The sequence below is a fragment of the Felis catus genome, chromosome B1 (genome assembly GCF_018350175.1).
Source record: "Felis catus isolate Fca126 chromosome B1, F.catus_Fca126_mat1.0, whole genome shotgun sequence".
In the NCBI taxonomy this organism is placed as follows: Eukaryota; Metazoa; Chordata; class Mammalia; order Carnivora; family Felidae; genus Felis; species Felis catus.
The window spans coordinates 201445970-201458446 of NC_058371.1; the positions used below are offsets into that span (position 1 = coordinate 201445970).

At 59.8% G+C, this 12477-nt stretch overlaps 1 protein-coding gene across 1 annotated transcript in view; it reads left to right on the plus strand.

The window, feature by feature from the left end:
* Positions 1–12477, plus strand: part of SORCS2 (sortilin related VPS10 domain containing receptor 2) — a 457690-nt gene that overhangs the window by 273187 nt on the left and 172026 nt on the right. The window contains exon 3 of the mRNA XM_023253426.2: positions 6250–6349. Coding sequence (XP_023109194.2) covers positions 6250–6349 — 100 coding nt within the window. The remainder of the gene's footprint in view (positions 1–6249; positions 6350–12477) is intronic.

Sequence of the window (12477 nt, forward strand, 5' to 3'; positions counted from 1 at the left end):
GCTCAGGCGGTTAAGTGTCCGACTGTTGGTGTCGGCCCAGATCATATCACGGTTTGTGGGTTCAAGTCTCACATCAGGCTCTGTGCTGGTGGCACAGAGCCTGCTTTTGGGACTCTCTCTCTCTCTCTCTCTCTGTCTCTGTCCTTCCCCCACTCATGCTCTCTCTCTCTCTCTGAAAATAAATAAACTTTAAAAGGAAAAAAAAAACCCTCCAGAAATAAAGCCAGCCAGACCCATGGTGTCCCCTATGTCCCCTTCCTTTCTATAGAGCAGGAAGGAGGTACAAGGTGTGGGCGTCATTTAGAACTCGAGTCACATAGAGCCTGTGGCTTCGCCCTCTCTGAGCCCCGGCGGATGACTTCACCTCTCGGTATCTCATGTATCTCGTTTGCACACTGAGAGCCACTGGCTGGGATGTGATTAGATGAGCCGAGCCCCCGAGTGTCTTCACCCTGGGGGCGCAGGTGGCCCATCCTGGATGGGGACTGCAGAGCGTTATTGGTGCTTCCCCCGGACTCCGCTGTGTGAGGCTGTGGGCCTCGGCCACGCTGTCGCCTCTACTCCTTCCTTGCCTCTGCACGGAGCACCCAGCTCCCCCAGCCGGCGCTCGGGGCCGACGGCCAGCCCCCACTCCCCCTTATCGGGTGCCTCTTCCTCCTCCTTCCCCTTTCAGCCCCCCAGATTCTCTGCGAGGCCTCCCAGACCCCACAGGCACACTTACAGGCTTCTGTGAGAGCACACACACGTACCTCCTCAGAGCTCCGCGCAGGCTTCTGGCACCTTCTCTGGCTCCGTGGGATCTGTTAGCCCCTTTGCCGCGGGTCTGTGAGGAGGTCTTGAGGGGGACGGCATGCAGGAGGATGGGCCCGGGCCGCGGGGCAGTGCCTGGGGACCCAGTGCTGTGGCATCATTTCGAGGTCTGAGCGGCCGGTACAGAGCATCTCCTGGAGGCACGGCCAGCTGCCCAAGATCCCTGCCCGTCCGCTTCCGTGCACCGTGCCCAGCACGGAGCTTGCACGTAATAGGCCGAAAGGACCTCGTGAACTGAGGGCGTTCACTCACACCAGGATTTTTAAGGATAACGCAGGGACTCACTGGAAAGGATGGGTCCCTTTATGGCGTGACAAACAGCGGTGGCCAGGAGCCAGCTGGAGCAGAAGCGTTGCACGAGCTGTCCCGCGGGGTCATCGGCTCCCGGGCCCTGCACCAGCTCCCATCCCTGAGGTGTTGTTGGTAGAGCGGCGGGGGCAGCGTCTGGGAGCGGGCCTTGCCCGGCCCAGCTTCATTCCGGAAAGATCTGCCGCCTGTGGGCACACGGCATCCCCAGTGCCGCGGCAGGCGGCTGGGAACCACGAGGGGACGCGCTGGTTGGGGGACAAGCTTGGAGGACAGGCTCGGAGAGGCGGGCTCTGGCCCCGTGCGGCCATGGGACCCTGCTCGCTGTGAGTTCAGACGCGGAGAATCTCAAGCCCCCTCCTGCCCGCCTCCCTCTCGGCCGGCTGAGAATACGGCCCGGGCTGATGCACAGCGGGCTCGAGTTAATGCTGCTGCGAAAACCCGCGGGCAACAGAGGTGCAGCTTCCTGGGTGGGACGGGCTGCGGTCCGTGTTCACCTGCCCTCACGTTGGAGAGCGTTGGCCGCCAGGCTCTGCAAGGGAAACGGAGTCAGAAGGTCCAGCCGCGTGGAGTGGGTGCCGTGCCCTGTGAACACCTCCAGGGACATCACTCAGCGGACAGCCTGGGTTTCCTATAGTTACTGTGTGGTTAAGTGCTAAGCGATCCTTTCATACTCTCTGAGCCTCGGTTTTCCCATCTGTCAAATGGGAAGGCATGCTCCCGTTCGAATGGTCTTCCTGTGTCAGTTGAGTCCGTGTGTCCGCCCAGAACCTGGCATCCAGTGCGTGTTGAGCGTGTGGTTTCACTGGATGCCCCCTCCCCCAGGCCGTTCCGTCAGAGGGGCCCCGCTCTTCAGATCCCACCAGCGGCCACAGAGAACAGGGGTGCTCCCCACCCTACAACGCTGTGCGCCCCCTGGGGCCAGGGCTGTTTTCTTCCTCAGTTCACCCCCCTAGCAGGGCCCCGACTCCCCAATTCACATGCAGAATCTTGAGCCACATCCTGGATTTTTCTGGATGACTTGACCAGCCCTGGAAGTGCCCCCCTTATTGCCATAATTCTCTTCCGCTGATCCTGTGTCCGTGTATGAGACCCGGCAGCAAATCAAAGCCCGCCAGGGGTCCCGTGAGCTGTCAGTGCCGAGAACCAGACCGGCCCCTGGGTGAAGCCGGCTCAGAGTCCGTTCCTTCCCATCACCCAGTCACAGACGCCGTGCACGGCCGGAATCCGACCAAAGCTCAGAACCGCTTCAGCTGCGAGATCGTACCCCTAACGTCCGGTGGGAGAGCCCGTGAAGGACGCCTCTGCACCCCTGTAAGACTCTGGACACGTCCCTTTCCTAGCTGGGCCTCAGTTTCCCCAGGTATAAAGTGCAGGTGGTAATCCTGACCGTCTGGACCGGCGACAGGGGTCTTCTCGGGACGCCCTGCCACCTGACAGGTGCAGAGCAAGAGCCAGTCCCCAGCACCCGTGCAGCTCCAGCAACCTCTCAGCCCAGGGTGGGTCTAGCGAGGTCAAAGAAAAGAGGAGAGGTGGCGATGGAGACATAGGCCCATGTTGCGGGGGGCGGGGGGGGAGAGCCGGCATACAGGGAACCCCGGAGCGGCCGACCGGGCAGAGCATCCGCTGCTGGGATCCACGTGAAGCAAGTTTTTACATCAGAGCAACTTAACCCAGCGACCAGCAGTGGCTCTGCCCTCCCTGCACGGCCAGCGTTTCCGGGGAGATCAAGGCCTGGCTCCCGGACCCTCTTTCTTCGTTACAAGGGAGACGCTCCCGGGAGCCCTTGAACGCTGAACCACACATTAGCAGCGTGTCCTGCTTGATGGAAATGTGGAGGCAGGAGAGGATGTCTGCGCTCTCACGACAGTGACTGGCGGGCATTGGGGTGCACCTGCGCACATTAGCCGTCAGCACGTACGCACAGCATCGTGCTCATTAGAGAACACAGCTGGGTCCACACACAAGTGTACCCTCCACCAGGGGGAGGTCCGCAGGGACCCCACGGCCATGACCCTGAGCCTGCCTCCAGCTCGCTTTCCTCACCTCTCTAATATCACGCAGGTGCCTCTGCCACTGTGTCATCAGCCCGTTAGACCCGCATCGGTCACTCAAAGATAAAGAAACCGCCTCTCACGGAGACCAGGCCTCACCCAAGGCCGTGCCCCTGCAGGGGCCCCCGCCACGAAGGCGGGCCCCACCTTTCGCACCTGCCGTGGCCTTCCGGGGGGAGATGGGTGGGAGACAGGGGCTCATCTGCACCACGGGGAGGGGTGGGAGCCGAACATACGTCCCTGCCAATGAAATAATTATAGAGGATGAAAATGGCTCAATTAAATTATTTTTTAAAAAGTGAATATGTACAAACACTCAGCAATTAAGCAGCCGATTTGCAAAGAGCGACTTTCCAACTGCGCCTGCTTGCCTGCCCTGTTCTGTTTGCCCGGTTTCAGAGCCTGGGTTTTTATTTTTAATTTGAATAAATGCAGATTGGAATAATCAGGCTCCGCGTTCCCAGATGCGCTTGAGGAGGACTTGGAGGGGGTGGGGGTGCAGAGTGCGGAGGAAGGTCACCCTGGGGGAGGGCCTGGCACGGAGGGGTTCAGGGGTCGTGGGGGCAGCTGAGAAAAGGGCCCGTGGGGGTGGAGCCACGAGGGCCGGTGCCCGTGCTGGGACGTGATCACATCTAATCCCCACGTTTCCCTGGGAAACCCTTGCGGCCCAGAGAGGGCAACCTGCTCACCAGAGGTCACACAGCCTCCAGCTCTGACACCAGAGCGCCTCCACAGGAATCCAGTAAGCATTTATTGAGCACTAGCTGTATGCCTGGGGGTGCGGATTCTTGGATGATCCTGGTGACCGCTGTCCTCACTGACCGTGTGATCTGCACCGACTTCAGGAGGAGGCCGCATTAGGTTTACAGTTGCAGAGGTCCCAGCTTCTGGCCTGCCCCGACTGACCAGCCGGGCTCTGAGACAAGTCATTTTCTATTTCCCAGACTTATCCATGGCAATGAATTCCCTTCTCTCCCCCTGCATACGTGGGGGCCTGGCAAGAGACAGGCCCCATGCACAGTAGGAGAGGTGGGGTCCGATGTGGGCCAGACGCTGCTCAGGCTGTCTCCTGCTGGCCTCGGCTGTGTGTCTGTGTGTCCGTGTGTCCAAACTCCCCTCTTCTTATGACACCAATCCTTGGATCTGGACCCGCCCTCCTCCAGTTTGACCTCAACATAATTACATCTGCAAAGGCCTTGTTTGCAAATCAGGTCGCATTCACAGATTCTGGGTGGACGTGAATTTTGGGGGGACATTACTTAGCCGGCTACAAATGGCTTTCCCCCAGCCAGGCGCAAAGCACTCTCTTCCTTCCTGCCTGCCTCTGCCCCAAATCACCGTGTCCGAGGGGCCTTCCCTGCCCCTCTGAGACCGCAGTCCCACTGACCCCCCATTCCCGCCCGGATCACACCGGCTGCTGCTATGTTTCCTGTTTAGCACCCCCTCCCCTTGCCTCACTAGACCCGCTCCCCCCGCAGCCCACACCAGCAGGTGCCCTGGGGCGAGCAGGGGTCAGCAGGCTCCTGTGACCTGGGTGGGGACGGGGAGGAGTCTGGATCCTGGGGAGGCAGCTGGGCGGAGGCAGGTGTGTGTCGGGGATGGAGGGAAGGGGTGGGTGGATGGCAAGGTTTCTGGGAGGCAGAACCAATGGGCAGGTCTTAGACCCAGCTTGCTGGGAGGAGAGCAGAGGGGTCATGAGGCTCAGAGGTTTCCCTGAATCCAGCTTGGAAACACGGCGTTTGGTTTCTGTGGAGACTGGCATTTCCTGGGTCTCTGGGTCAATCCTCTGCTACTGGGGCCCTGGCTCCCTGCTTCCCAAAGCAAACCAATTCTCTGATTTTTTGAGAGTACGTGCATCTCTAATCACCCCTCCAGCAGGGCCTCCCCGGGGAGGCCAAGGGCAAGGAGGGAGGGGCTCAGCCGATGCTCTCCTGGCTGCCCCATGGAGGGGACTGGCCCCCACCAGCCTCCCCTGGGAGTCAGGAGGCAGAGATTGCTCTCTGCCCTGGTCTGGGAAGGACCTTGTGACCCTGAGGCCTGTGAGCCTCCAGCTCACAGCCGGGCCTGCTTCACAATCGCAGCACTTTTTTTGTTTTGTTTTTTGTTTTAACATTTATTTATTTCTGAGAGACAGAGAGCAGGCAGGGGACGGGCAGAGAGAGAGGGAGACACAGAATCGGAAGCAGGCTCCAGGCTCCGAGCGGTCAGCACAGAACCCGACACGGGGCTCGAACTCACGGACCGCGAGATCATGACCTGAGCCGAAGTCGGACGCTCAACCGACTGAGCCCCCCAGGCCCCCCCCCAGCACGTTTTAATGGGGTTTCAGGGTCACAGAGATTTTAAGCTTCGACATGGAATCGATTCCACGTCCTGATGTGTCAGTTGCTTCCAAGCAAGAGATGTGAAATTGCCCTGGTGACCTCTCCCCGTCTCGCCGCGGTGGGAAGCCACATTCTCCCCTGCACCTGTCACTCCACAGACAAGACAGTGGGCGCACAGGCGAGGAGGGGCCGGCCCGCGGTTCAGCTGGTCCCCCGCGTGGAGCCAGCGGTGGTGCTGGTGCTCGCCGGCCGATGCAGGGCTTGGCTTGGGGCCTGGTTTCCAGCAGCTCCCGGAGCCCGGGCACCGCCTGCTGTCACCCACAGTCTCCGGGCTGTGTGGTCAGTGGGGGTGGGGGTGGGGGGAGGGTGTGGCTCCCCGGAGGAGCCCGGGGTGCAGAGAGGGAAACGGAGGAGCAGACGGGCTCCTGTGAGGCCTCAGCACACGGTGAGGAACGTGGCGACACGTGTGTAGCAAGCGGGCCAAGATAGACTTAGGGTCGGGGCAGATCACTGCGGAAGTCCAAGGAGGAGGCGACCCGTGGGCAGCCTGGCTGGCATTCACCGACTCCCCGCCCAGCTCCCAGACCCGAGCGCGTGCTCGGCGACCCTGCGGGAGCCCCGTCTCCTCCCTTGTCACCTGCGGCATCCCGCTCCGGGGGAGAGGTTGTCTTGGGGCGCTGCGCCCACGCGGGCTGGATAAACCTGCAGCTGGAAGGGCACCTCGCTGACACCTGTCTGTCGTCCTGTCCCCCCAGGTCCTCGGACTTTGGGACATCCTACACCAAGCTCACCCTGCAGCCCGGTGTCACCACGGTCATCGACAACTTCTACATTTGCCCCACGAACAAGAGAAAGGTAAGAGGACACCGGGACGGCTGCCCGGTCGGCACAGCCGGGCTCCCGGCCACCGCGTGCGACGTGACCGCCTCTCCCACGACACCCTTTCCGGCTCCTCCGTGATCCATTCGGACGGCTGTGTCTAAAGGGCCAGCTGGGACTTGGCAGAAAGGCTCGGGCACCTGTGGGGACGTGTCTGCCTTCTCCCTGCTCTGCAGACAGCGTCCGTCCGGGGGTGGTGGGCGCTGGGGAGCCGGGAAAGAATCTCTCCGTGGTGTGGGGTCGTCGGAAGGCAGTGGTGAGCCGTCCCCCTCCTCTGCTGGTTGTTTGGTTTATTTGGTTTTGACTTGGCTCCGGTCTGTCATCTGAGATGCACTTTCTGCTTTTCTTGGTCTGAGCGTGTCTCCTGCCCGCCCCCCGCCCGGCTGTGGAACGGGGACACCCCGCCAGGTTCTGGGACAGGACCCATTTGCACACCTGTGCCTGCTTTGTGGCCACGGTAGGGCCCCAGAACGAGGTCAGAGGACGCTCCGGGCAGAGAGGCCCTATGTGCTTGACCGCTTCCCAAGAAGCAGCTGAGTGTCACTGAAAGGGACTCAGTTGGACAGACCGGGTTCCTCACAGGAAGGGGGAATCGTGACAGCGGAGATTAGAACCCAGCGCCCCGTGGTTGTTCAGCGTGAGGCTGGCCCATGGGCGCCGACGGTTGCTCTGGTGACTTTCAAGGAGAGGTCAGAGTAGCGCAGAGCCCGGGAAATTCTCTGTCACCAGCCAGGAGGGTCCTAGGTACCCAGGAAGGTGCCAGGGCCGGCCCGCGGGCGGTGCCCGCCTTTGGAAATGAAAAGAGCAGGAGCAGTGAGGGAAGGCCAGAGCGGGGTTTCTGAGGCCATGAGGTCAGGGAGGCCTTTACGGGGAGGCCGGGCGGGACAGCTCTGCTCCTGCACAAGGCAGCCTGGGACGTGGCTCCTCAGAGCCTCAATTTCCTGGCCTGTAAAGGGGGTGGACGGGAAGGTTAGCGAGATGATGCACGTAGCGGTGGACGTACAGTGAGGGGGCTTCTGGGTTGGGCAGGGCCTTCGGGGCAGGCCGGAGGTGACACGGGCTCGTGGAGCACTGGTCAGCGCTCTGATCGGGCGAGACTTCTCTGCAGGCAGCACAGGGACAGGGAAGCAGCAGGGGGACGGCTGCGTCTTTAACACAGACAGGACCCCCTGAGGATTTGCATGTTTAGCCTGGAAATGCCGGTGGGTGGGCGTGGAAGGTAGGGTCTGGGGGTGGGCGGGCTGTGGTGGCCCAGGGGCTCAGCCGACATTACCCGCGTGGAATGAATGCCACAGCCAGCAGCAGGTCCCCCTGAATGAATGATGCCCACAGCTGCCCTGCACCTGCACCTCCCCGCTGCACCTGCTCTGGGCCTGCGTGTGAGGAGCCCGGGCTCCTCCCTGGGCTTGCTCTGGTCACCCTGCGTTTGCAGGGGAGCCTGGGGGATGGTGCCTGGGCTGGGGTGTCCCCAAACTCAGTCCAGCTCTGCCACATCCCCCAGTGAGGGGACCTCAGGGAGGGCTGAGCCCAGGTGTCTCGGCTGTGAATGGAGGCAGCAATCGAGGAGATATCTGACTGTTCACAATTGCCACCGTGGGGGGGAGGGGCTGCACAATGGCTCCCAAAGGTGTCCCCTCCCCGGGCCTGTGACTGTCACCTTACATGGCAAAAGAGACTTCACAGATGTGGTTAAGGATTTTGAGAGGTTGTCCCGATTCTCCTGGTGGGAGAATGTAATCACAGGGCCCGCATCAGAGTCAGAGAAGATATGGGGACACAGGCAGAGGCTGGGGCTACAGCGGGGGCACCTTCTCTTCTAGAGAGGCCGGGAAAGGCCAGGAAAGCCTTCTCCCCCTGGAGCCTCCAGATAGGAGCACAGCCAGCTGACAGCTTGGTTTTGCATTTTCTCCCTCTGAACTGTGAGCGAATAAATTTCTGTTGTTTTAAGCTGCTCAGTTGTGGTAACTTGTTACGGCACCATAGGGACTCACACAGGGTCGTTTTGAGGGTGGACTGGAGAGGGGGCCGGGGCATCACCCTGCCCCTCCACATCCACTCTGGATGGAATCAGCCTCCCCAGCCCCCTTCGCGTGGCCCCCAAGGGAAGCCCATGCCCCCCGCCTTCGAAAGCATGGACCCTGCTTCCTGCTGGACCTTGGACAGAGAAGCCAAATTCAGGTCCGGGCTTACAGAGTGCTCCGGCTTCTGTCCCCGCTCTGATACCTGCAGACGTACCCCACATACCTCAGGACTGAGCTGACCCCCACTGTGGTCAGGCTGAAGGGGCTGACGGGCCCACTGAGGCATGCACTAGCTGCTTCAAAAGACCCCGAGGCCCACGGGACGGGCGTCCGCCTTGGAGGCGGGCAGGGACAGCAGTGAGGGCTGGGCAGGAGGGCGGCCTGGGGGTTGGTCGGCTCCTCTCCTTCTCTTGCCAGAGAGTCGCGGCTGGGCCCGCCTCTGGGCCCAGCCCACAGCCCACCAGCCCCGGGACCTCGCCCAAGTTCTGAACCGCCTGGTTCCCCGGTTTCTCCTCGGCGGAATGGGGGTAAAAGCAGCGTCTACACAGTATGGTTGATGGGATGAAATGAGGTGCTATTTGCCAAGTGCTCAGAACAGGGCTTGGCTTAAGCAAAGTCCACGCAAGCGTCCCAGGACCACTGTCCTTAGTAAGTCTCTTACCAACCACCTGAGACTGTGAGGGTAGGAGCTGGTTCTGGGGTGACTGATACTCCCATGGGGGTGGCAGTGGTCAGCTGTGTCTATCAGGGAGCAAGGCCTGGCCTGGGGGGTGAGGGCCCTGTCGGTGTCTGTGATAGGTGTCAGGAGAGGGGCACTGCCTTCTCAGGCCTGCCCACACCTCTTTGCGTGGAGGGAACAAGGCAGCCCCAGTCTCCGGGCCTAGAAAATGAAATGTCGGGGTGCCTGGGTGGCTCAGTCGGTTGGGCATCTGACTTCGGCCCAGGTCACGATCTCGGGGTTCATGGGTTTGAGCCCCGCGTCGGGCTCTGTGCTGACCGCTCGGAGCCTGGAGCCTGCTTCGGATTCTGTGTCTCCCTCTCTCTCTGCCCCTCCCCTGCTCGTGCTCTGTCTCTCTCTGTCTCAAAAATAAATAAAACGTTAAAAAAAAAATTCAGAAAATGAAATGCCAGGGGCGCCTGGGTGGCTCAGTCTGTTAAGCATCTGACTTCAGCTCAGGTCATGATCTCACGGTTCATGGGTTCGAGCCCTGAGTTATGCTGACAGTGCAGAGCCTGCATCAGATGCTGTGTCCCCCACCCCCTCTGCACCTCCCCTCTGCTCGCTCTCTTCTTCAAAATAAATAAACATTAGGGGCGCCTGGGTGGCGCAGTCGGTTAAGCGTCCGACTTCAGCCAGGTCACGATCTCGCGGTCTGTGAGTTCGAGCCCCGGGTCAGGCTCTGGGCTGATGGCCCAGAGCCTGGAGCCTGTTTCCGATTCTGTGTCTCCCTCTCTCTCTGCCCCTCCCCCGTTCATGCTCTGTCTCTCTCTGTCCCAAAAATAAATAAAAAAAGTTGAAAAAAAAAAAACAAAATAAATAAACATTTAAAAACAATGAAATGCCAGCTTCTCTGCCCGAAGAGGTGGGACTGGCACTGGGTGGGGCCGGGGACAGATCCCGCTCTCTGGGAGGGCACGACCCACTGGAGGCTCCAGGTGACCGTGGGTCTGGGAGGCAGGGAGCCAGAGGCCCGTGCTCTGGGCCACAGGCAGTTATTTCCACTGTCCCTGCCTCAGTTTCCTCATCTGTCAAGTAGGCTCGTAACAGGGGAACGAGGATTACATGAGTCGATACGTACGAACGACTTAGATCGGGGCCTGGGACATGGTGGTGCTGTGTCCCCAGAGCCGCCCCTGCAGGAGAGGGCCCTCCGTGGGGCTCAGTCTGACTTGCGTTTGAATATGTGAGAAGGAGAAAAGCCACAGTCACGGCTACAGCAGAAACTGATGTGAGGTCGTACCAGGAAGGAGTAGGGAGGCGAGGGTTCCCGGCAAAGGTAGAGGGAAAGATCGGGAGGGCCTCGGGCTGGTCTTCAGGCTTCCGAAGGAGACTCGTAGGGAACCGAGGGCAGCCTGTGCAGGCCGCTTTGTGGACACCGTATTTTATTCACCTCAATCCCAAGGAGGCACAGCCCTGAGCACTCAGCCGTATCAGGAGATGTGGATGCGGGGGTCGGGCCTGGGGCTGGGACGGTGCCCTTCCGGGAAAGAGATTTCTCCTGCATATAAAGCAAACTTCCTTCTGTCTCTGCATTACTCGTCCATTCATTCGTGGCTTCTTGATTCTGCGGCCACACTGTGGTGATCATTCCCGGTGGGCCGGGCCCTGGGCCAGAACCAGATGTCGGCCACACCCGTTTATGTGTGGGGAGAGGGGCACGACTTGGGGCTTCACATCGTCACCTCCACTATCCCGACAAGAAAATGGGCTTGGGGAGGCTGGGAGACTTGTCCAAGTTCATCCTGCCGGCAGGCGGCAGAGTATTTCCCTTTCACTGATGCAACGAAGGTGCCGAGTGTCTCTCTGTGCCTGGGTCGTCTAGACGCTCTGGGATGCTCGGTCTTACCCTGAGCTCCCCAGGCACCCTGCAGGATGTTCTGGACTCTTGTGCTCTCCTCCCAGGGGGAGAATGGCAGGTGGGGAAGGAGACACACGTGAGCGGAAGCCCGGCTCCGCTTGGTTCATCCTGTGCCTCAGCTGGGACCCCAAGCTCCCTCCCAACACCAGCGCCCATCCACTCGACAGATGTGGGTCGAGGCCCTACTGTGCGCCAGGCCATGTGCTCGCTACCGGGGAGAGAGGACCTTTTGTCCTTCCCATCTTGTAGACAACAAATCCACATTACACGCCTACTGTGCGCTGGGGGCCCCTTGCTGGACACGGGGGCTGCAGAGGTGAACTGGACAGACAACACTAACCTTCTAGATAGAACCTTGAGGGTCTAGTAGAGGGCTGAGGCACAACCTCTCATGCTGTGTTTTGTGGGGAGGAACAGAAAGGGGGCTAAAGTCAGCCTCCCGCGGAGAGAGGATTTGTCCTCCAGTGAGTCTGGTCTGGGAGAAGGTCTGGCCCTTATTTGTAGAGCCTCCTGCCTCTCCCGTTAGGGTAATGGATAGACTTTGCAGGAAGATGTGAATACTATTAGGAGTGCATTTAGCAACAATTACAGGCCAAGCGGCACTTTATAGCTTCTTAAGAGACCACTTTGCAACCTGTCTCACAAAATAAATTCCCTTTTAGTTTTGTATTGCCTGCAGTAAAACCAGAGCTCCCTGGCCTTGCTGCCCACGGGTAGGACCTTGTACCACTGTCACGGCAATGACCTGAGGCTCTGCCCCCCCCCCCCCCCCAGTCCACAAACATCCCCTGTGGGCCTTCCCTACTGTCTGCAATCCCCACCCTAGTTCTGGATAGCTGTGTATTTCTAACTTGGCCACAGAACACCACGGCCGTGGGCCGAAGATATCAAGACATGGCCTGCGGGAGCTGGTTGGGGCGTGGGATGGCTTTCAAGTGTCGTGGCTTGTATTAAAGATTCACCTGAATGTTCATTTTATTCCATGATACATGAGTGTTGGTTTGAAAACTGAAATGACACACATGCCCACTTTCCATGAAAAGCTTTTGTCGACCTGATGACCCAGGACAATGCTCCCAGGTGAAGCACCAAGACCCCTGACCCAGCCACCACCACGTGCCCCCGTCCCCACCGGGCACACGGTCTCTGATTTGAGAAGCGAGTATTGATCCCCATCAGTAAGTACATCTGTGTGTCCGACCTGCTCACTCACCTGAGACGTTTCGAGGGAACTGCCATGTGTCAGGATTTCACTCAGGATAGAAAAATGAAGCAAAACAGAATCTTGTTGTCAAGAAGCTCAAGTGTCTGAGAGCGGAAGCAATCCACTCGGTGGGGGCAGTGCTGGTGGTGATAAAGAACGCCGAGTTCCGAGGAGCCTCACGGGTCAGCTTTGGTGTAAGGAGCTTCACGTGTGTTCTCTTGAATCTTTGCGACAGCTCAGCCAGGTAAGGGTCTGTGCAGGGAGGCCAGGGCCAGACAGGTCCGAGGTTCCCCACACCTG